The sequence below is a fragment of the Saccopteryx bilineata genome, chromosome 4 (genome assembly GCF_036850765.1).
Source record: "Saccopteryx bilineata isolate mSacBil1 chromosome 4, mSacBil1_pri_phased_curated, whole genome shotgun sequence".
NCBI classification, from domain to species: domain Eukaryota; kingdom Metazoa; phylum Chordata; class Mammalia; order Chiroptera; family Emballonuridae; genus Saccopteryx; species Saccopteryx bilineata.
The window spans coordinates 6,477,731-6,502,834 of record NC_089493.1 but is presented as its reverse complement, the minus strand read 5'-3'; the positions used below and the strand labels follow the sequence as shown (position 1 = coordinate 6,502,834).

Genomic DNA, 25,104 nt, shown 5'->3' with positions numbered 1-25,104 from the left:
ACAGAGAGAATCAGGGGAAAAGAAAAGCTCTGTTTCTAAGTTATGTGCATATTTTACTGAAATTAGAGAAATTAAAACTTTCAGATAAGCAAAGGAGAAATAACTTAGTTGAATCCTATTCACTTTCTTTCTGCTGAGAGCTATATACTGTGAGTTTCTAAGCCCACTGCAAATAAACACAGAAAATCCACTAACTATGCTGAAAAGCCGCATCTCCCCCATCTCTCCTGCCCTAGGGGCCGGGCAACCTTGGCCCTCAAGTCACAGAGAAGTCTTCGCAGTTCAGCCGTCTAGATTGTCCTTGGAGTGCTCCACCCACCACCGCAATCCCCTGTCTGGCCAGGGGCCTGGTTCTTTCTCAGCTAGCTTACCAAATCCTTCCAACTGGCCTCCAACCCCAGCCATATAACAGCGCTGCCCTCCAGTCTAAAACCTTTCCGTGTGCTCCACTCGGCCTGCAGAGAAACATCCCAAGCAAAGCCACTTTACGAGGAGGCCCTGGCCTCCCCTCAGCCTCCTCACATGTCGCAGGCCTGCCACTCTGGCCACAGGTCTGTCTCCCTCTGTCCCTGTTCCTCCCAGGCCGCCATCCCAGCCTACGTCTGCATGCCCACAGCCCGTGCTGACCAGAACGCCCCTTCTCCTTGGTACCTAACACCAGGCACTGCCTCGGACAATACTTACTTGGTGCATGAATCCCAGGGGAAAGAACAGGGCCCCCGATGTATATTAAAAGCTCCTTCTTAAGCATCTGTCCTTTCCCTACACCCAATCTTAAGAGTGTCTGTGAAGGCTCATTAGTTACTTTTGACCTCCTCATTTTGCCCTAGAGACTCAAAATTCAAGACCAACAAGTGCTACTTGCTAATAAAAATATCCAGTTTAGGTCCAAAATGTAAATACTATGAGTCTAGGGAATAGTATTCTGGGACTGAAGGCCATGGGACACTAATCTTTAACCCTAACATCCCCAGAAGTAGTGGCTATTTAAGCGGAGGTCTAGAATCTTCACATGTCTGCGAGCCCAGAGACAAAGGGGAAGGCTGGAGGAACGAATAGACAGGTGTTCTGGCAGGACAGCGTCAACACCTGGAAAAACCAGCTCCATGCAGTTCCTGCCCGACACCAAAATCGCTTTTCTGACCCCAAACGTGACCTTGATAATAAGGCATGGAATAGGAATTGTTCATCAACTCCAGCCCTGAAAGCCTGTGCTCCATGGTGTGGTTACACAGGGACGGGACAGGACATGAACAGACAGAAAGTAAGACAGGGGAAGCAGGAAGGATAGGGGAAGGGGAACAGGGAAGTAAGGAGACCCAACAGTACACGAAAAAGAACAGGTACAAATAGAGATAGACAACAGGCCAGGCAGGAGGCGTGTGGAAGGGGAAGTGTGACGATTTTGTGCAGGGTGCTCAGGTTGGCTGGCTGGAGGAGGTCTGTGAGTAGCCCTCCAGACACCCCAGGGACAGTGGTTCAGGCAGAGCAGAGCAAGTGCAAAGGCCCTGAGGTGGGCGTGTGCTGGTGTCTGAGGAACCATGGGGACCAGGCCTGTGTGTTGGGGTGCAGTGCGGACAGGCTGAGTGAGGTGCCTTGTCTGCTCCTGGAAAACCAGGGCTTAAACTCTGAGACTAAAGAACTCATGTCAATCTGAATGCTTTAGATTTTTCAATACTCACAAAGAAAGAGCTTGAAAAAGAGCCTCCCTCGACTCCGCATGGCGCCTCCACCACAACAATGGCAGGGCCTCATCCCAGCACGTGCACCTGCCCAGCTAACACAGTGTCCCACACTCCAGCTGGAAGCGTGCTTCTCTGTATCGATTCAACAACCCCAGAAAGGAAACCCGCTGCTTACGTTGATTCTGAACCAGTCATGCAGAACTTGAAGATGAAGGATTTCTTACAGCTTAATACCGAGTCTCCCAGACCTGTCTAAGTGGCTTTCCATGAGGGGCCACGCTCGCCAGGCCCTGGCTGAAGACGCCTGGCCTCTCATGTCCCCTGCCGCCTGTGCCCCTCATGGCCACAGGCCCGACTCCTCCACGGCTCCCACAAGCAGGTTGGGGGCATTGTTGGAAGCACACAGCGTTGCTGGGTTACCAATTCCTATCTTCTCTGCAGTGACAGTCGAGCAGACAGACAACAACTGTCAGGATCCACACCACAAAAGAGAACCTCCTGTCTGAAAAGTGCAGCCTTAACTTCCAAGTACCTTACTTTTAAAAAGAGATTAATTGCTAATACGTATCATAAACAATTTTGCAGTGTTAAACTAGAGTCTTAAGTTCTGCCAGATGAACCCCCACGAAGCCTGTAACTATGGTGGAGCAGCTGCACAAGGCGGAGGCCACCGTGCTGGGAAGTCCCTCCCCAAGGAAGCACTGCCCTCGCCTGCGCACCGGAAGGCCCGCGGTGTTTCCCAGGGCAGAGGAAAGTTCGAGACTGTAGGAACAGTGTCCGAGAAGATACACCATTAGTAGTTGTCACCAATTCATTACTGTTGTTTTGAGATTAACTTTTTGTCTTTACTCGCAGGGGGAAAAGTGAATAGTTTAATCCCATTTACATGAAAGCAACAGCAAACCAGTGTGGACCGGGGCTGAGGGTTCAGACGCACAGCAAGGGCGGAGGGCTGTGCAGGAAGCCGCTTAAGCAGCGGCCTGGGGCTGGGCGGGCTGCTGGGAAGGCATTTTACCGCAGGGGCTTCTGCTTGTTTAACTGGTTTTGTGTGTTTACAATACCGTATGCAGTTTTAAAATTTTAGATATAAAAAATAAACCATGTTCATAAATAACTCATAATAAATAAACCATAACTCAACCAGAAACCAATGACCTAACCCAAAAGAGAGAGACAGAAAGAGAAATACTATGATCGAATATTAACAGCTGTTTGAAAAAAAAAATTTTTTTTTTATTTTATTTATTCATTTTAGAGAGAAGAGAGAAAGGGAGAGAGAGAGACAGAGAGGGACAGAGAGAGAAGGTGGGGAGGAGCTGGAAGCATCAACTCCCATATGTGCCTTGACCAGGCAAGCCCAGGGTTTTGAACCGGCGACCTCAGCATTTCCAGGTCGATGCTTTATCCACTGCGCCACCACAGGTCAGGCTGAAAAATTTTTTAACTTTAATCTTACGCTCAGTTTAAAACACATCTGAAGGAAAATAAAGAATGAAATTTTATTCATTAATGAAAATAAATGATAAAATGTGCTACTCTTCCTTAAAACGGCTGATCAGATGAAGCGCAGCTAAGGTGTGCCCAGGGAGCCGCTCCCTCGGCCCAGCACGAGCTGCGGGCCTGCTCCCCTCCGTGCTCAGCGCCCGCCACACACAGGCAGGCCCCTTTGTGGAATCAGATGTGAAATACTCATTTACAACGTTCTCCAGTCTATTTTTAATACTGCTAATAACAACAACGAGAGCTGACATTGGAAAAGATGAACAAAATTTAACCAAACCAGTGTACCACTATAGTGGTTGAAAATCTAGAACACCATGAAGTTGGTCCTAGCCCGCTGCGTGAACATCGGCAGCTTTCTCAGACACCCAGCCCAGCCCAGAGCGCTGCCAACCTCGCTGTTACCTGGAGTCCAGGGAATGCTGAGAAGCAGGGAGCAGCTTGCTCTTTTTATGCATTGTAATTAACAATCATCACGAAATCTCCGTTTTCTCCGGACCTCCCACCCAGCGCTTCCCGGGCTGATCAGACAACCGAGTCCTGCAGTGCCGGCCACGCCCGCGCTAACCCCTCCTGCCCCAGCGCCAGGAGTCCAGCTCCCACTCCGAACAAAAACAGGTTAGCAAACGGACAGGTCCGCACGCCAGGTGAGGGGAGGGATGGGAAGGATCACAGCCCCGTATGTAACTGGAGTACAGCTAGCAAAGGAAGAGAACAAGCAACAGGGAAACAGGGACAAGAAGGGTCTTTTTCAATAAATCAGAATTTTTACAAGAATAAGAAGGAAACTTGGTTTAGTCTGTGGTTTAATAAGATAAGAAAGTGAATGTTTAGGCTAGAATTATGGCTTAGCAAATAAATGTAGTTCACTGGGATTTCAAAAGTGATGTAAGATTCAAGCTCCCGGTTTTCAGGATTAATTCAACAGAGGAGAGAAAAATACCGGCCTGTCTGTGGGCGGCGGGAGGGTGTTTGTTCCCTTTGGAGGCAGCCACCGGGAGAAAGCGGTGTGTAGGTGGAATGCCCACTTTCAAGTGGGACGCGACAGCTTCCCCAATTAAGCACAAGGCAGAGGAGGTCATTACCAGGCCGTTCGTGTGATTGCACATGTCCCATAACGGAATCAGCGCCAGGGTCACCCGGGAGCCGTCCTCCGTGGGAATTTGGTTTTGTCGTGTCATCACAGAAGAGACTGCCCACCTGTAACATCAGAAAAGAGGTGAATAATGACCAGAAACTGACATTTGTCTGACTGCTCCCGCATCTTCCAAACCTCTTCCTACGTACCAAAGGTGAAGGCTGGGCTTCCTGTCACCGTCTAAAATTAATCTAGGGTTGAGAAGAGGGAGGGGGAGTAGAAGGAGGGAGCCAGGGAACCCAGGAGGGAGTGACTAAGGGAGAAGGTTCCCAAGAAGCCAGAGGCCTGGAAGGAGAGACCCTGGAAGGAGGGCGTGAACAGAGATCTCGGGCTCCCCGGGCCCTCCCTGCCACCGAGACCCCTTCCCCAAGCCAACCCCACCCTCTCTGCCCAATGCTGACTCTGCACCTGTTTTAAGCCTCAGTGAAAAACAAACAATATAACTCTTTTCTGATCAGAAATCCTTTAAGAACTCTACAAAATGTGGAAGGCTATTCTTTATTATATTGTGCAGTGAATGAAATCTTTTGTTCAAAGTGAAGTTGCAACTAAAACAGTCTTTCTAAATAGAAAAATACCCTCATGAGCACCCACACTAACGTTAATCTCCAGTGTCACCTGGCGCCTCAGCAAGCCCCCGACCGTTACAGGTGAGTGGCAGTTTCTCCGCGGCTGGGAGAATAATGACACCCATCCCAGCTGTCCAATGTAACTTCTGAAAGACTAGCTTTGTCTGAGCTTTGAAATGCTCACACGGGTCGCTTTTTACTGAAGCACTTCTCACTTCCAAGATCACAAATGCACTTAGAAACCGCCCCCAACACACACACACACACACACACACACACACACACACACCAACCTGTAGTCCTCATAAGTGAACGAATCCTTCAAGGGCAGTTTGCTGGCATGAGGATGGGTCTGGGAATTAGAAGTTTCAGAAAGCAGAGGTGAAAAGAGAAAAAGGGAAAACAGAAATCAGTCAGCAGAATTTCATTATTTAGCTGCCTAACAGATCCTAACAAGAGCCAAATGAAGCAGGAGGCGTCCAGCCGCGCTGCCGAGGGATCATCATGCTATTATGCTCTCATACATCACTGTCAACTTAATTTGTTGTGCCCAGCAGCCGCCATAAATCTGCTTCTTCCTCTTTCGGTACGAGGACCCACGGCCACAGCACAGCATGGAATTTAAGGTGGACTGACTTTACAGGAGGTAGGCATGCCCCCCGACAGAAACCGGAGCCCCACGCTGGGAGTCTGGCCGGCCGGCCTTCCTTTGTGTCCCCGCCATCGCGTGCTGCATGTCCCTGTGCCCAGATTTCAAGTCTCTTCGTACATCAGTAACAGGGACAATCAAAGGCTCTTTAATGAATGGGAAGTTCTCTCATGTAATCTCTGACTTAAATCATCTGGAGGAATCAATGTGTTAGGTGCAAATGAATCAGCTACATGCTCAATGTGGCTCCGGGACAGAAGAGCAGGAGAAACACCGTTTTGTGCAACTACAAAATCAATTTTACGATTAAAAAAATAGCAGTAGGCATTTTTAAATTTTACTAACTTATTCTTCTGGACAAAAGAACATTTGGCGAAAATATCCAAAACTTCACACTTACGAGAAAATTTTATACATTTCAGAATCCCTCTTCACAACACTCCCCCCATTCCCCGTGGCATTAGACATTTCAAGCACTTAAAAACTTTGTCTCAATTAAGGAATTAAAAGCTGTAACAGTATCATTTTAATCCTCAGTTTCAATTACAGTCTGATAGACAGATTGCAGTGAGTGATCAAATGAACAAATGGTGATTTCTGAGACACAAATGAAACTCCGCAGCTCTGCGCCTGCCCCACTGTTAATGCATGAAGCCCACGTCGCACGCAGTTTTTACTCTTGACGCATTAGCATGACAAGTGCACAGTAATTTATCATCGCTCACTGTAATGTACTCGCTGGCACTGTGTGCAGGACAGTAGGGGATGAGGTAAAAGTGGCGCAAACCGTAAATCAATTAGAAAACAAAAGCTTGTGCTCAGTGCGCAATTTTAGGCAAATTACATATTACAAAAGGCTGCCAATTGGGTGTTAGCTCCCAGGTGCCCACTTCTCCCCTCCTCTAATCCTTAGCCCAGTTTTAACCCTTTGGAAGGAAAGTCAACATACAAAAATAGATTCACATAGATTTTAAATGTTGTGACAATACAAAGGAAATTAAAGAAGATATTTTCAAATCGAGACATAAAATTACATGTTGCCCTGGGCATTGTTTTCTAGCTGCTGCTATAGGAGTATCAGGAGAACCTAGCTTTGGGGTTAGAAAGAACTGCACGGTCAACCACAGCTAAGACGGCGAGCCCCAGGGACAGCTTCTTGCGGCCTCGCCCCTACGACAAATGAGAGAGAAGCAGAGCCCTGCCAGTGCCTTCTCCTGAACCACAGAACCCAAGCCCAGCAGTGCGCAGGCTTTTCCTCAAGAAAGTACAAATTCAGACGCTAAAACCTGTCCCCTACCCAAAACTAAGATGATAATCAAAAGTACCAGAGAAAACTCTCAAAACATTCTCCTGCTAACATGTCCTTGTGCTTACAATAAAATAAAGCTTCACATTCACGCACATCAGCCTCTTTACAAACTCCAGGAGGCTGCTCTTGTTACTTGAAAATGTTTTAATTCATTTAGACTGTGGGATGCACTATGGTATTTTGAAAGATGGTAGATGCCGAGGCTAAAATCCCATATGTATTCAAAATGTGATCCATCCCCCCACACACACATAAAAGAAGTGTGACTTATTGAATAGGAGAAAAGATGAGAATTCTTGAAACTGGAATGCTTCGATGTCAAAACAACCTGAGAAAGAATCTTCTAACACTCAAAGATCTTTGCACAGCTTTGGTTACTACAGAAACAATTCAAAAGACGGTGACCTCCGCAAGGACTAAGATGATGAAAAATTCACTCTGCAGAACGTTTCTCTTCCTGTTATTTGTATACATTTCTTACCGAAAACAGGAGTTAATACTCAGAGTCCTATGCAGTTGTAAAGAAAACTCAAAAAAAAATTAAAAAATGGGCAAACGTTTTCTTCAGATTAAGGTTCTTTTGGCTGCAGGGTTATGGAATATTTGCAGAATCTGTTAGAAATAGTTCTTATAGGCTTAAAAAAAAGTAAGGTGTGCCTACAGTACATGATTCTGGTACAAAAGCTGTCCCGCCAGACACGCGCACTTGAATTAAGCACAATGTGACAGTACAGAGAAATGCACGGCTCTCACTGCTGAGACACTATCGCCACCTACTGGTGTCAGGGCAGATAGCTGGCAGGCAGGCCAGGGCAAGGCCGTCAGAGCAACCTGCGTTCAACTAAACCAACACTCGGTTCTCCGAGAACGGCCACGCTTCCAAGGATTCACTCAGGCAAATCGGGTTTCTCCAACGACCCATCCTACCTTCAAAATTATTATGTAATAGTCTTATAAGGACCTTGAAACATTCAAAGGTTAGAAAAGATCTGCATGTGAAAAACATTTTAACCTTAAGAAGTATTTTCACAGGTCCTGAAAAAACGAACAAAAATAAGATAAAGTGTCTCTTCCAAACACTGTTGAAGCTCTGGACGGAGTGATTTCTTTTTTATTTATTTTTTGTATTTTTCTGAGATTTTTTTTAAGCACTAGATAGAATGATATTTTGTGTGTGTGTGTGTTTGTTTAGAGACTATGCTGTTTTTCCCTGTGGAATACCAAGGTTTAAAAAAATGTGTTGTAAAAACTGTCATCTGTACCTGAAGTTGCCTGAAAGTTCCTAAAATGTTCTTAGATGAACATCTCCAAGCTCCTATTTTAAGGGGAGAACTGAACATTCCTTACTTTCTAGAACAAAATCCTGTAAGGGTTTTCTGTTTATCGTGATAAGCCTTCTCCGGCAAGACATTACCAACCTGTATTTCAATAACAAACACAGAAATTAGAACAGCAAGCTTCCTCTTTGTGGCCTAAGTTGCAGCTGGACGGGGAGACACACACGGAACGGGAGAGGGGGTGCCTGGTACTGTCAGAGACCCAGCGGAGGGGAGGCCACCAGGTCGCCGTGGCACCAGGTCCTGCCCACCTTCCATCCCCTTAAATACAGGCTGAAAAACTACCACACATTTCCTGCAGACTTTTTAAGTGACTGATATTTTCACTTTCTTGAGCATTATAAGCATTTGTAGTTGGAGAAATGAACAACTGTGCCTGACCAGGTGGTGGTGCAGTGGACAGAGCATTGGACTGGGATGCAGAGGACTCTGGTTCGAGACACCAAGGTCACCAGCTTGAGCGCAGGCTCATCTGGTTTGAGCAAAAAGCTCACCAGCTTGGACCCAAGGTCACTGGCTTGAGCAAGGGGTTACTTGGTCTGCTGAAGGCCCGCGGTCAAGGCACATATGAGAAAGCAATCAATGAACAACTAAGGTGTCGTAACAAAAAACTGATGATCGGTGCTTCTCATCTCTCTCCGTTCTTGTCTGTCTGTCCCTATCTATCCCTCTCTCTGACTCTCTCTCTGTTAAAAAAAAAAAGAGAGAGAGAGAGAGAGAGAAATTAACAATTGCCAAAGCTCATCATCAGACCTGAAGCCCCGGAGAGCTTGCTTTCAGAAGAGGTTTGTGCTTTCTGTGTCTGCTGGGCCAGGCCACGCAGCAGAGCCTCCGCCACGCCCTTCTCTTGCAGGGATCCCAGACAAGGCGCAGTAATATTGTACCGAGTACAAAATAATCACTATGTTTGGGGAAGATTAATATCTAAAATCATTTGTTTGGCTTCAATAAAAAGAAGTAATATTGCTAAATATGTAAGTATGACATTTTGAAGAATTTACCATATTGCATGGGTCTGGTAGCTATGCTTAAGGAAATTAAAAACCACTACAGTCAGCATATTTGATCCTTATTAAAGTTCTGTCTTGAACTATCACTCACGTAAAACAAAAATAAACCAAGAAGAAATTTACATAAAACCTATGGATTACAAGAGCTTGAAGATGAAAAAATGAACAATATTCTGGCTCTAAAAAATTGATTTAGCATGCAGCTTCTCTTTATAGTCCCTTGATAGAAATGAAATCTCCCTAACAAACACTTAATAAAACCTGTCAATATCTCTGGAAAGAAAAATGACACAAATGCATTAAGTATTAAATACCCTTGGAAAAAGTCACATATTCCATGAATTTTTGATGCACTGTCTTGACATTAATGTAAAACCTTGATATTTATAATTGACAGATATTTAATAAAGTACAGGAGAAGATGGCTGCTGGACGGCATGCAAATCCCGCCAGCTGATCAGGAAGGCGCAGCGCGGACACGCGCTCACACTGCACAAACGGCTCACGTGTGTCACACAAATCAGCTGCCGCCTTATTTTAAGCTCAGACAACAAACCTTTGTGGAAAACCAAAATAAGCAGAGCTCATTATTATGTGAATTCCTAACTCAGAAACAGCTAGTCTGGGAGCAAGCTCTGAAACGTTAATAGCTCTGGACAGGAACAAAATACATTTGAGTTAAAGTTGTTGTTTACTTGTGTGTGTTTCTTTTACATCTAACAAGAAGCATTTTAAAAAATAAAGATAAACATCCATATATATGAAGAGATATTACCTAAAAAATTCTCAAAAGAAATTCATTAGAACACATAAATGGCCTCTAAGACACAAACACCTCTCAGAATCAGATCTTTACTTTTCAAAAAATACTCATTTCTATCTAGCCTGAGTCTTACAGGTTAACCAAGTTGAATACAACATTTAATAATCACCTCTGATGAGGTGTTTACATATACAAAAAACAAAAGTGGCTCAGTTCATAGAAACGACTCCTAAATACTATATTCCACAAAAGGAACAGCAGCAGCGCTGAGGCCCCTGCGAGGCGGGCCCACTGGGAGCCCACTGGGAGCCCGCTGGGAGCACACTGGGAGCCCACTGGGAGCCCGCTGGGAGCCGTGTGTGCGGCGGTCAGCACGCTTCCCGGTCGGCCAGCCTTCCTGCGCGCATTTCACCCGCGAAGCGGACAGAACACAGTTTAACACAATGACAGATTGAAAATATCAACTGAACCTAGAATTTAGTTTTGATGACCATAAATCGGAATCAAAGCATGCTTCATGAATTTGGCTCTTGAGGGAAAAAATCAATTTTTAAGACTTTTATTTTTAAACATAGATTACATCCAACTCTTCAGGGAATCTTCCATCATAAAGTCCTTCAAATTCACTCAATACAATCAAATAAATACATCAATACACATTAAATTTAAATTGTTTGATTTTTCATATATAATTTTTCTATAACAAATGTGTATTACCTATAATAAATTTTAATTAAATTAGTGGCAAAATATCAACATGGCTCAGCAAATCTATAAAATTACTTTAAGATGGAAGAATTGTTTTTCATTGGAAGACATTGAAATCTACTAAGTCCAGCCTAAATTACACTGAATTTGTTGAAACACTACAAAAGACACGCAGTCCACAACTTGGCTGGTTACCATTTGTACACCCTGAAGATGGACAATCAGCTATAAGCCAAACGGAGTCGTAATCAATCAACATTTTGACTGTCATTTATTTATTCACTCAACAAATATTTACTGTCTCAGAGACAAGTTGAAGGCAGGTTAGGACTAGAAACTAATTCCCCCAATAAATTTTTTATTTACTGACTGTCTCTGAAGTGGAAGACACTGTGCTAGGTGCCATGACAGGCGGACAGAGACTCGTCACCACTCCCCGGGGGTTGTGCCTAGCGCAGTCAGGTAAGTGACTGAGAAAGATGATGCAAGCAGTCACCGCTCAGGTCCCCCTCTTCTGGGCCACCTTCCCCAACCACCCTGGTAGCTCTACTCCATACGCTCCCAGCCCTGCGCGCCTGTCTTCTCCAGGCTGACCTCAGCTTGCTACCTCGGGAGAGGGAGAGAGAGGGGGAGAGAGAAGAAGGTGGGGAGAGAGGGGGGAGGAGGGGGGAGGGGGAGGGAGGGAGAGAGAGAGAGAGAGAGACCATGTGTGCGACTGCACCTTTCATTAATGCTCCTTTCTCCCAGTAGGCATGCTCAGTGAGGCGGAGACCACATCTTTTTTGACCACCAGAGAATTTCTAATGCCTCACATGGTTCCTCCTTCAAAGAAATGCTCTTCCTCCATCCAAGTAAGAAGAAAAACACTTGTGCCCTGTTCCCTGCAGAGATGGGAGCTGCCACCTGGTGGACTTAGATTTCCTCTCTGGACCCATATTGGCCTGAATGACAGGTAAGAATAAAGGAACTGACGACTGCCCAAACCACCGTGACGCCAAAGGTGATGAGAGGTAGGACCACATAACCAGGTAATCGGCTGCAATCAGATCACAAGCCGGGGTCACCTGGTCCCAGAGGCCCATCGGCGAGCTCTGCCCATGGGCACCCTGGCAAGGGCACTTCCCACAGCTTCCCGAGAAAGCTTCAGTGTGTTTCTCTGTCTTCCATCTTTATGAACAGTCTTTTCCCACCATCTAGGGGTCAGAGAATCTTCTTTTTTCTTCCCCTACTCTATCTTTCAACATACTTGAGAAAGTCTCCTCTATTTTAAGAATCCAAAGAGGAGCAAAAAGCACTGAGCCCACAGTCCCCTGAAGGAAACAGGCACCATTCCCCTCGCCACCCTCCAGCTCACCTCACGGAGCACGCATCTGTGAAATGTCAGCCCGTCACTTCCTGCCTCGGTCGCCTCAGGTCACCCGGCCCTGAGCTTCTATTTCCTCAAATAAAAAGGGTCCAGATAAGCAACCTCTATCTTCTTTTAAGCTCTTAAATCCTTTGTTTCTTTGTCTTTTGACACATCCTAGTGCAAAATACCTCAATCTGCTGAGAAACGTAAGGACTCTAAATCGTGAACCAACCCCTTCTGTGGTCTGCAGGAAGACGAGGGCCAATCCCACCAGTGACCATACTTATTCATAAGGTACATAATCTTGCAACCCCTCAAACTTATCAGATACTAGAAGTAAACAGAATGGTAAAGACAGTTACTGTTTTAAAAGAACATATCTATCAAAAAAGCAAGCAAGAATTATTTATTGTAGGCTCCACAGTATTTACTTTCCACTTCAGCTGGTGTAGATTTTACTGGCTTGGAATAAAGACGGCCTCTGGTTAAATTAGCCACAGCTGTCCTTCAGAGGACGGCATTCTCGCCGCCATTATGAAGCCCATCTCCTGACGGGGTGATTGGCATTTGGAGCAGGCAAATAACCCGCCGTCCCGGGAAAGGAACTGCCAGGGCTTGGGTGGAAGAAAGCTCTCTGGAGCTTCAGCAAGAGGACGCGAAGGACCCCGGTCCCAGGAGGCTCATAAGGACAGAACCCACAGCGAGGCACACTCCTTCCCTTCACAGTGTAAAGCACAGGAGTGCTTGCAATTGACTTTCTGGTCCTTTCTTCTCTTGAATTATGTCACATTGGTGTCCCAACAACCTCTGATATTCTGTTTTCTGGAATTTCCATGGTAACGCTGAACAGCCTCGGAGATACCCCACAGCTTAATCGATCACAGAAGCAGCCTTCTCTCCCAGTTCTGACGTCTCCTTGGCCACTTTCACCGCTCCAGGTGTCAGGCGGCTCGGGAAACGAACCTTCGCCCGTTCGACGCCGTGCCCCTCGGCCTGAAGGAAGCGGACAGAGTAAGGCTGTGCGCGGCAGAGGTGGACCACGGCCCGAGCACCTGTATGTCAGATCTGGGGTTCGGACAAAGGCGGGCCAGCCACTGACATAGGAAGGCACCCCGACTGATTCAGGGGGACCCACAGGTGTGTGAGCCTTCGAGTGTCCACAGTCACAGGCACGTCGTGGGAATATCCATGCTTCACAATGTGCTACTTGGTCACCAGCTGCCCCTAGTAAATCCCAGTGACAACGGAAACTAGGGTCAAGGTCCCTGCTGCACCTCCTCTGGCTGCAGGTCACAGGGAGGTGGGTGATGACCCATGTCTGAGAACACAGCCCCTGCAGTATTGTGTGGGCGGAGTCTGAGGACACAGCTGGTCTCTTCTCCATCTCAGGACTATTCGTCCCTCCTCCTCTCTACTTCCCATCCTTACTCTGTGCTCCAAAGGCTCCACGGGGAAATGCCCAACTCTCTCTCTCTGGTCACTGTGGGGGGAGTGGAATTACAAATGTTCCAAGCGAGGGGGAAGAGAGGTGTAGAGCAGGGGTCTCAAACTCAACTCAGCATGTGGGCCGCAGAGCAAGATCACAGCCGTTCGGCGGGCCGCACTAGGTCTACAAAAGGCAACTGTTACGCAACACTTTTCTCACTGCAGTTGAAAACAAAAAAAAATCAGTACAATAAGCACAATCGTACATGCAGTTTACTCAGTGTCACAAAACGACCAGAAACTGTAGTTCGCATCACAACTGCTGTTAACTAAGCTAATATCTAGCTAGGATGCTAGAGAAATGAAAAATACAAGTAGGCCCATAGGCTTACTTAATTTTATCCAAAATATTTTGAACTTCGTGGATTAGTCTGCGGGCCGCACAAAATTGTTCGGCGGGCTGCATGGGCCGCGAGTTTGAGACCCCTGGTGTAGAGGATGCGAACACAGGGTAACCGCACTTCACGGGTTATAACATCAAGTCACCGATACAGAGCTGCCACTCAGAAAAGTCTCGGTAACTTCTCTGAAAAAAGAACTTTCAAATGTATTATCCTGAGAGTTGATAAATAAAACAAATATTTTAGAACCGCTGGGAAAAATAACTCCATTAAAACTGCAGTGATCTTAATTCTAGGGTTATATTTGAGTCAAAACAGAATGTTATCACAGTAAAAGTCAGTCACTTAACTAACCAAATGTCACTGAAAATGTCCGTACCTTTGGGTGGAATAGCTGAGAGCTTTCTTTTTCTTTTTTTTTTTTTTTCCATTTTTCTGAAGCTGGAAACAGGGAGAGACAGTCAGACTCCCACATGCGCCCGACCGGGATCCACCCGGCACGCCCACCATGGGGCGACACTCTGCCCACCAGGGGGCGATGCTCTGCCCATCCTGGGCATAGCCATGTTGCGACCAGAGCTACTCTAGCGCCTGAGGCAGAGGCCAAGGAGCCATCCCAGCGCCCAGGCCATGTTTGCTCCAATGGAGCCTTGGCTGCGGGAGGGGAAGAGAGAGACAGAGAGGAAAGCGCGGCGGAGGGGTGGAGAAGCAAATGAGCGCTTCTCCTATGTGCCCTGGCCAGGAATCGAACCCGGGTCCTCTGCACGCTAGGCCGACGCTCTACCGCTGAGCCAACCGGCCAGGACGAGAGCTTTCTTTTTCATTAAAATTATCTTATATTCATCTTCACTTGATAAAACATTCCCTCTCTCAGTTCACTAGGAATCTAAAATAGGTCTCAAAATTCTTTCAAGCACTACTTGCCTGACCAGGTGGTGGCGCAGTGGGTAGAGCATCAGACTGGGATGCCGAGGACCCAGGTTCAAGACCTCGAGGTTGCCAGCTTGAGTGTGAACTCATCTGGTTTGAGCAAAAGCTCACCAGCTTGGACCCAAGGTCGCTGGCTCAAGCAAGGGGTTACCCGGTCTGCTAAAGGCCCACAGTCAGGGCACATATGAGAAAGCAATCAATTAACAACTAAGGTGTCACAACGAAAAACTGATGATTGATGCTTCTCATCTCTCTCTGTTCCTGTCTGTCTGTCCCTATCTATCCCTCTCTCTGACTGCCTCTATAAAAAATAAAATAAAAAAAACCCCAAAACACTACTGTACCACCCAAAACATAAAAGTAAAAAAAAATAAGAATAAAAGCAGGCCCTAAAAAGTCATCAATGCTTATTGTGTCTTTTCTCATTCTTAAAACTTCTTAGGAAAAACTATAAAAGAAATCTTAGGCCCTGGCTGGTTGGCTCAGTGGTAGAGCGTCGGCCCAGCGTGTCAATGTCACAGGTTTGATTCCCAGTCAGGGCACACAGGAGAAGCTTTCATCTGCTTCTCTACCCCTGTCCCCTCTCTCTCTCTCTCTCTCTTTTATTCTCTCCCTATTCTCCCGCAGCTATGACTTGATTGGTTCAAGTGAGTTGGCCTCACGCACTGAGGATCGCTCCAAGGCCTCCGCCTCAGGCGCTAAAAAATGGCTCTGTTGCTGAGACATGGAGCAAGGGACCCAGATGGGCAGAGTATCGCCCTCTGGTGGACATGTGGGGTGGATTCCGATAGAGGCACATGCAGGAGTCCCTCTCTACCGTCCCTCCTCTCACTAAAAAAATTTTTTTAATTAAAATAACCAAAAGAAATCATAAAGAAAAATTCTTCTGTAAAGTGTTGTTAAAGCCAGTCTAACCTTGAAACTGCACAGGTGTAAAATCAAGAGAAGAAAGGGCCAGACTGCGCAGGCTCACACCGCCCTTCAACTGGCCTCCAGCTTAGGAGAGCGGGCGGCACACATCAGAAAATGTCAGTCTGACTACTTCCTGTTCTTTTATTTTACTGATTGATTTGAGAGAGGGGGAAGGGACAGGGAGAAAAGAGACAGGAAAATCACTCTGTTCCTGTATGTGCCCTGACCAGGGATCAAACCAGCAACCTCTGTGCTTCAGGAGGATGCTCTAACCAACCTAGCTATCCAACCAGGGCTACTTCCCTTCCCATAAAAATTACATTTTGGCACCTGACCAGTAGTAGCACAATGAACCTTGGACACTGAGGAGGACCCAGGTTCGAAACCCCGAGGTCGCCAGCTTGAGCGCAGGCTCACCAGCTTGACCCGGTGTCATTAGCTTGAGTGTAAGATCACAGACGTGACCCCATGATCACTGGCTTGAGCAAGGGGTCACTCGCTCTGCTGTAGCCACCTAGTCAAGACACATATGAGAAGCTCAATGAACAACTCAAGTGACACAACCATGTACAAGTTGATGCTTCTCATCTCTCTCCCTTCCTGTCTTTCAAAAACAATTTTTTTGGCCTTATAACTTCTTAATTAAATGCTATGCTGATCAATAGATATAAAATGAATTTTATTCTTGTTTTTATTAAGGAAAATACTATCTCACATTCTAAGAATAATACAATTTTGTTGGAGCAGACAATACAAAGAAACAAACTGTCAATGAAAGAATAGTTTAATCAGTGCATCTCTTTACTGCACTACCTATAAAACAGATCTATATTAAATTGTTCACCGGGAACAGAAAGCAAGAAATCCAACACACTGACTTACATCACTTTTGATATAAGGTGACTTTTGATTATAGTCACAGATGAGAAAAGACTGCAGAAGTGGGTTTTGAAAACCAGGTCTAACTCCTAACCTGAAGTCCTGAAACTGGGGGCCCACCTACATTCAGGGGACAGGAACGGCAGTGTGACAAGCCTGGGAAGAACAAGCTGCAAGGGTAAGATTGAGAGTCAGGGAGGGCGTGGAAACCGGGCAGAGACAGCCCTGGAATCAGTAAATGGTGGCCCCAGACCCACCCGAGGGCTGGCCACCAACTGGCAGGGCAGAGGGAAGGACCCGGGCTGAGCGTGAAATATTCTTAATCAAAGCTGTGGTTAAAAACAGAAGGCAGACAGGACTTGTCTCAGAGTCACAGGGAGGTTCTGCAAACCAAGGGGCTAAAACCAGGGCAGAGGAAAAGCCTGGGAATGAAGAGACAGTGCCCAGAGCAATGTCCCCGGCGCCTGCCACGCCTGGGCCCACCTGCGCTACCAGGAGGGTTCTATCCCACAGAGACTAACGCAGTCAAGACAAAAAGAAACCGCGTGATGGGGACAAGTTCTCACTACGCAGTCTTAGTTTGCTCAGGAAAGAGGACAGAGGGACTGGGGGGACAGGTCAGGAGCGCGAGGATGTGCCGCTCTGGCCAGGCTAAGGTCTGACTCATGTCCGAGCTGACCGACACCGGACACGCTGCCGCGAGCAGAGCTGAGGAAGGGAACAGTGAGGAGGACGTGGCTCTGTCAGGAAAGGACAACTGTAGGCTCTTTGTAAGAGACACGAGACAGGCGGAGTTTAGATTCAGTCTCTGACTCATCAGGCTGGGGAAGATGGTGTAGAAGAGAACTTTTCCTAAACAGTTAACGAAGTTACTGCAAAAAGAAAAAATCTGTTTCCCCATCTGCACTTCCAGACACAGATAATAAGGTGACATTTCCAACATAGGTTTTTCTAGATCATTAGCTCTGTCAATTAAGACTCTATGCTCAAATTATAGAACTGTACACCTGAAACCTATATAATTTTATTAACCAATGTCACCCCAATAAATTCAATTACCATACAAAAAATTTTTAAGACTGTGTTTGGCAAAATAACCATTTTTTTGTTTGTTTTTCTATTCTTTAATTTCTAAAAAAAAAAGGCTTTAAAATCTGGAAGTAATCTTATTTATCCCCCAAAAATCCTGATGTGAAAATAGTTTCCCCCAATTTTCATAACAAACATTTGGTGTTACTTTCCAAATGAGAATGACTTACCACCTCCCCCCACTGAGTCCCTTCAGCAAACCCTAAGACAACTTAAGATGCCTCTTCCTTCAAACCTTCAGGTGACCTCTAGTGACTGCAGAACTGGTGACACACAGTCTGCACAATGCCGCCCAGCACTTATCTCAAACCCTATGAAATCACTCAAGTTGCTCTGCGGCGTTCACTCACTCACCCACTCACCCGCCCCCCACTCCTGAGTGAAAGGCTGGCCTGGGACAGAAGGCAGGTCAGCAGAGGGCAATGGCTCTGCCCTCCCGTGGCTTCCTGTCTGGCACCGCTGGGGTCAGCAGAGGGAGGAGGCCAGGCAAAGGGAGCCCAGGGCGCTCCCACAGAACCTGTCAGACACAGGAGGGTGTCTGCTTCCCGTTTTCCCTGGAAATCAAAAGAGGAGTTTGGAGAAGCAGGAGACCACCCACACTGTAGTGATCACTGACCAAGGTGAAGAATTTTTTAAATTAGCCATTTAAAAAAAAAAAAGAGGGGCATCTTGGAAGCACATGTGAATGCATACAAGGGCAGTGGCTCCTGACCAGGAAGGTGGCACTTGGCTGTGACCTCAGGTTCAGGGCCAACCCAGCCTCCCCATGCCCATCTGCAGCCCAGCAGGCCAACATGGGCAGAGGCCGTCCACGCTCTTCCTTTTCATGTGATGTCCCTCACCTTGTCACGCACACACACGCCCCAACATGCCACACTCACACAGTGGGTGGGGCCCGCTGACAGGAGCAGGTGGTGACAGCCCCTTCTGATGGTGCAGTGGCTGGTCCTGAAACGTGGCCAGATAGTTCCCCAGGAAGGGGTGAGGCCTGGAAGGCCCGGACACTTTCCCCACCACACTCCTATTACTGTGCTAACTTCCACAAGTGTGGTCATTCTGCAAACTGACCTTTTGGGTTGAGAGTAAAGGCTAAGTACTTCGAGTTACTCAGTCACTTAAGGGGCACACATGCTGACAAAGAAAACATGCCTCTGGACAGACACAGAAGTTAGACTAGAAAATGCCCACGGACTTTCAGTGGGAATAAGGCAACCGTTATACGATGGCCAAAATAATCACATCTTCCAGCCTCCCAACTATGCTTATAACATAGATCCATTAAAAAACAGGACATAATGAGATAAATGTCGTATTTACTGAGATACTCGGCAAAACTACAAAATGAAACATACCTGCAAAAAATAGGAACAGGAGTTAAGAAACTTTTAGAAAGGTTTTGATCAATCTCAGAAGAATGACCCGAGTAAAGCAGCTCTCATTTCCTAGCGCCCAGAGGCGCCCAGCCCCCTCCGAGGCGCTGGCTCTGTGGAGTGCACCCGCAGCGCACCCTGGCACAGCCCGGTCCGCGCCGCCACCAGATGCTGCCGAGCGCCTGCTCCGCACAGTGCACTGCGGGGCCACAGCCTGTCTGATGGCTGCCCATTCACGAGAAGCTAACACGGTCATCGCAGGGAGTCCAATGGGCAAAGCACGGCATGTCACACCAGAATAAATGACGTGTGCTGGAACTACAAAGCAGTTACAGACATTGTTGGGAAGAGACTCAAGGAGGTGACATGTGAGTGAGGTCTCTAACTACAGGCAGGTTTTTCCAGGAAGGGGTAGGAAGAAAGTGTCCCACACAGAGAGCAGCAGAAAGGGCAGTGCAGGAGAAGGGTGGGCTTGTTTGGGGAAGCCCAGCGGGAAAGGGAAGGAGGCAGGGGCTGAACGGCCTGAAGCTGCCGGTGCCCAGGGGGCCTGCGGAGGAGGGAGCTTTGCATGGGGCAGGGCTCTGGGGCAGCCTCCACCCACCTGGTCTGTTCCTTCACCTGTGAAGTGAAGACAGGTTAGCTGTGCCTGGGAGGTCATCCATAAGTTACTAACCTTCCAGAGACTAGTTCAATTTAGTAGACACCGGTTATGTTAATGCAAGTGACAAGAGAGCTTTCTTTAGGGAAAGTCATCAACCACAGGACGAATCAAAACAGGAGTGGAGGAAGTAGGGGGTGGGGAGTGAGGAATGGGAAGGGGGGAGGAGGGAGGGGAGAAGGGGGGGCTGGTGTGACGTGGGTGACCGTGTCTCTGCCCATGACACCGGCACTCCAGGCCTGTCAGTCAGATGTTAGTGACGTTCTGCCTCCCAGGAAAGAGAAAATGAACACACTGGCAGGAAAAAGAGACGCACAGGAAGAGGTGTGCGTGGAAGGACAAGGCATGCGGGCATCACCCTGCCCAGGGCCCCAGGAAGGGCTGGTCTAGACACAGAAAGGAAGTGGGGGAGACAAGGGCAGATTCTGAGAAGGATGGAGGGAAGCCAAGGAAACTCAAGGGGACAAAACACCTTGATTCTCCTCAAATCAGGGGCAGGAGGAACTGCTTAGGATGAGGGGCACTGAGTCTACTTTGTGATTGTCATGAAGGAGGTGAGATCATTCTGTCCCTGTGCCCCCACTTACGCTAAGCGTCCACTCAGTCACCTGAGAACTAATATTCTACTCCCGCCCCAGACCTATAGCTGTTGGAGACCCGGGTTCTGTGGAGCGTGCTGTGTGCACTGAACGCAGGTGCTAGCGCATTAACTGTGCTAACAGTGAGCGGCTTCTGCACGGCAGTCCTGAGCAGGCCAGATCCTGCACAGAAACCCATCTGAGTGGTTTCCACTTCCAGACCGATGTATGGAAAGTAGGCCATGGGAAGGCCCCCACACAGCCTACCTTACATGCTTCTGGATTTATTTTGGTCTCTTCAGTTCTGTACACCTGTTTCTGTTCTTTGAAACAGATGAAAACTGAAAAGCATAAAAGAAATTGTAAGCTATTCCAGGAAGGCTCCAATACCAAGCTCGCTGCTCTCCCAAGGCCCCGAGGCCCAGGACACTGTCCTCCGGGTGTGCTGCATCCAGACGTACAGGTCCTGAGCGGGCGGCCCCAGGACACTGTCCTCCAGGTGTGCTGCGTCCAGACGTACAGGTCCTGAGCGGGCGGCCCCAGGACACTGTCCTCCGGGTGTGCTGCATCCAGACGTACAGGTCCTGAGCGGGCGGCCCCAGGACACTGTCCTCCGGGTGTGCTGCGTCCAGACGTACAGGTCCTGAGCGGGCGGCCCCAGGACACTGTCCTCTGGGTGTGCTGCGTCCAGACATACAGGTCCTGAGCGGGCGGCCCCAGGACACTGTCCTCCAGGTGCGCTGCGTCCAGACGTACAGGTTCCGAGAGGGCGGCCCCAGGACACTGTCCTCCAGGTGCGCTGCGTCCAGACATACAGGTCCTGAGCGGGCGGCCCAGGAAACACCATTTTTAAAACAGTTCCCAGGTGACTTACACTCTCTCGAGTTAAGTCCAGGACCTGGGTTTACTGCCCGCAGGAGAACAGTAAGGACCAAGCAGGAGAACAGTAGGACCCTGCTATCTAACTTCTGCTCCCTGCATGCACAGATGGCACACACATGAGCGACAGCAAAACACAGTCGGGGAAAAGCTGACTTTCAAAGGCGGAGGTTCCTGGCCTCATCTTTGTCCAGAGCTTCCCACTGAGATTCTAAGTCCCGGAAGCCCAGCTAAATGGGATAAATAAAACTTTCATTTTCCTCCTTAAGCTACTGTGTATTTTCCTTTTTTAAAATTATTTTTTAATTTTTATTTATTCATTTTAGAGAAAAGAGAGAAAGAGAGAGACAGAGAGAGAGAGAGAAGGTGGGAGGAGCAGGAAGTGTCAACTCCCCTATGTGCCTTGACCGGGCAAGCCCAGGGTTTTGAACCTGTGACCTCAGCATTCCAGGTTGACGCTTGATTCACTGTGCCACCACAGGTCAGGCGGTACTGTGCACTTTCTAACATTTTGTATTGTATGGATTTACAACTTATACTCAAAAGGGCCTGATCTGTGTTCCAGATCATTCCTGTTAAACTGCACTCTTCCAGAGCCAGAGAGCTTTCTGAACAGAGCCAGGCTGTCTCCTTCAGAAGACGGCTCCTCAGGCTTTCATCACCCAGAATAGGATCGGCAAGCCTCTTGGGTCTTCATCTCTATTCTGACAACAGGGCTAGACAGGACAGGACACCAGGCAGGACAGAGCAGCAGGCAGGACAGGGCCAGGCAGAGACCCGCGAGCAGGCAGGACAGGGCCAGGCAGAGACAGGGTCAGACAGGACAGGGCCAGGCAGGACAGGGTCAGACAGGACAGGGCCAGGCAGGACAGGGCAGGCAGGACAGGGTCAGACAGGACAGGGCCAGGCAGAGACCCGCGAGCAGGCAGGACAGGGCCAGGCAGAGACAGGGTCAGACAGGACAGGGCCAGGCAGGACAGGGTCAGACAGGACAGGGCAGGCAGGACAGGGCCAGGCAGGACAGGGTCAGACAGGACAGGGTCAGACAGGACAGGGCCAGGCAGGACAGGGCAGGCAGGACAGGGCCAAGCAGAGACCCGTGAGCAGGCAGGACAGGGCAGGCAGGACAGGGCCAAGCAGAGACCCGCGAGCAGGCAGGACAGGGCCAGGCAGAGACAGGGTCAGACAGGACAGGGCCAGGCAGGACAGGGTCAGACAGGACAGGGCCAGGCAGGACAGGGCAGGCAGAGACCCGCGAGCAGGCAGGACAGGGCCAGGCAGAGACAGGGTCAGACAGGACAGGGCCAGGCAGGACAGGGTCAGACAGGACAGGGCCAGGCAGGACAGGGCAGGCAGGACAGGGTCAGACAGGACAGGGCCAGGCAGAGACCCGCGAGCAGGCAGGACAGGGCCAGGCAGAGACAGGGTCAGACAGGACAGGGCCAGGCAGGACAGGGTCAGACAGGACAGGGCCAGGCAGGACAGGGCAGGCAGGACAGGGTCAGACAGGACAGGGTCAGACAGGACAGGGCCAGGCAGGACAGGGCAGGCAGGACAGGGCCAAGCAGAGACCCGTGAGCAGGCAGGACAGGGCAGGCAGGACAGGGCCAGGCAGGACAGGGCCAGGCAGGACAGGGCCAGGCAGGACAGGGTCAGACAGGACAGGGCCAGGCAGGACAGGGCAGGCAGGACAGGGCCAAGCAGAGACCCGTGAGCAGGCAGGACAGGGCAGGCAAGACAGGGCCAGGCAGGACAGGGTCAGGCAGGACAGGGCAGGCAGGACAGGGCCAGGCAGGACAGGGCCAGGCAGGACAGGGTCAGACAGGACAGGGTCAGGCAGGACAGGGCACCAGGCAGGACAGGGCAGGCAGGACAGGGCCAGGCAGGACAGGGTCAGGCAGGACAGGGCACCAGGCAGGACAGGGCACCAGGCAGGACAGGGGCAGGCAGGACAGGGCCAGGCAGGACAGGGCTAGGCAGGACAGGGCCAGGCAGGACAGGGTCAGGCAGGACAGGGTCAGACAGGACAGGGTCAGGCAGGACAGGGCAGGCAGGACAGGGCCAGGCAGGACAGGGTCAGACAGGTCACCAGGCAGGACAGGGCACCAGGCAGGACAGGGGCAGGCAGGACAGGGCCAGGCAGGACAGGGCCAGGTAGACACCCACGAGCAGGCAGGACAGGGTCAGACAGGACAGGGTCAGACAGGACAGGGTCAGGCAGGACAGGGTCAGACAGGACAGGGTCAGACAGGACAGGGCCAGGCAGGACAGGGTCAGGCAGGACAGGGTCAGGCAGGACAGGGCCAGGTAGACACCCACGAGCAGGCAGGACAGGGCAGGCAGGACAGGGCCAGGCAGGACAGGGCACCAGGCAGGACAGGGCCAGGCAGAGACCCACGAGCAGGCCATAAAGGCGTCGCCGCAGCCTGATGCCACCCACTACCTGGAACCACATCCAGATGGCATGCTCTCACAGCTCCAGGATGAGGGTCTTGCTGAGATTAAACACCCCCTTTAAATTCAAAAGAAAAACTGGCCAATGAGGTTGGCTTAGGATTACTTGTTTCCCATGCAAACCTGACGTGGTCCACTGTCATGTTCTCATGGTGCTTATGAGTCCTAGGGCAGCCTCTCCAAGAAGGTAGTGCCTACCCAGCCCTCAGCTGTGTCCAGCGCTGACACTGTGAACTCAGTCATGACCGACTCCAGGCCCCTCACAGCAGGTGTCTCCTCCAGCTGCTGACTACTGAGTCCTTACTCAGCGCCAGCGCTCACTGGTCCAGGTACCCGGACATCACAGGCCAACCCCTGCCTCTGTGGTGCATCTATTTCAGCAGGAGCCTCGAGCACATCGCCCACTGCCTGCTACGGTTCAGGAGCTTGTGCTGAAATACAAATCAGACTGACTGAGTGGCAGGCTCCCAGCACATGCTTATGGAATGTGCGACCAGCTGCCATGCTTACAAGATGAAGTCAGCGAGATACAGTGGAGAAGATACTTCAGAGTCAGACAGGAACTTAAGTTCTGGGGTAATAATCAGGTATGAATTTAGGTTCTAGAACAGACAGGCCAGAAAATAGGCCTCAGTTTCCTCGCCTGTCAAATGGGAATAACAACTGGACCAAGCAGGGCCGTCGTGAGGATTCAATGGAATTGTGCTTTAACGCAGAGGTTGGCACCGAGTGAAGTGCTATACCACCTGCCAGGTCTGTTCCCTCCCTTCTAGGCTCCGCCCCTCTCCCCACCCTCACGTACCCGGCAGGGCCTACCACAGTCTAGCTGCAACGAGTGGCCACGCTGGGCCCTTCGCCCTCCGCCTGGCCACCTCCTGGGCCTCCCCAGGGCTGGCCACTATGCCCACCCCCGGCGGCCGCCTCTGCCTCCTGCTGGCTCCGCTGGCTCCCTGGCCTCTGGGCTGGGCCCCCAGAGCTGCAGCACTGGACTGAGTGCCTGGAAAAGTCCTCGTCAGCGCACTGGTCCCGACCTAACTGCTCCTCACGGAGCAGTGCTGCCAGATCTGCAGACGGCCGAGAGAAAGGCCGAGACGCAGGGAGCCTTCGGCTGGACTGCACGACGCAGCAGTGAGGGCTGTGCGTGATGGAGACCGACTCCCCCGGGGGTCTTCCTCAGTTTTGGAACGTCATTCCTAAGCCCTCCATGTCCCCTGGTCCGACACCTCACGAACTCGAGGGCACTGAGTTCACACCTGCATTAATGGTCACGGCCACGCTTCCCGTCACAAGCTGTGCCGAGGCTGTCTCTGTTAGTCCCCCTGCCCTCTGACGGGAAGCCAGTGTCCTTCTGGCGTAGGACCACGGCCACTGATGCACTCTGGCTAGCGGAAAGACCACCTGAGAGCGAGGGCTTCAAAGCCCGTGGTAGCATTTCTGATGTAAATGCTACCAAATACAAACTGGCTTATTAATTTTAAATGACTTTACAGCATTTAAGGGAAAACATGAGACT

General features: G+C 49.5%; 1 protein-coding gene across 1 annotated transcript in view; it reads right to left on the bottom strand.

Annotated features, from left to right (window-relative positions):
- The window catches only part of SETD3 (SET domain containing 3, actin N3(tau)-histidine methyltransferase), a 69,351-nt gene that overhangs the window by 8,910 nt on the left and 35,337 nt on the right, over positions 1-25,104 (bottom strand). The window contains exons 7-8 of the mRNA XM_066276007.1: positions 5,186-5,244; positions 4,271-4,385 (exon numbers count right to left, since the gene is read on the bottom strand). Coding sequence (XP_066132104.1) covers positions 4,271-4,385; positions 5,186-5,244 — 174 coding nt within the window. The remainder of the gene's footprint in view (positions 1-4,270; positions 4,386-5,185; positions 5,245-25,104) is intronic.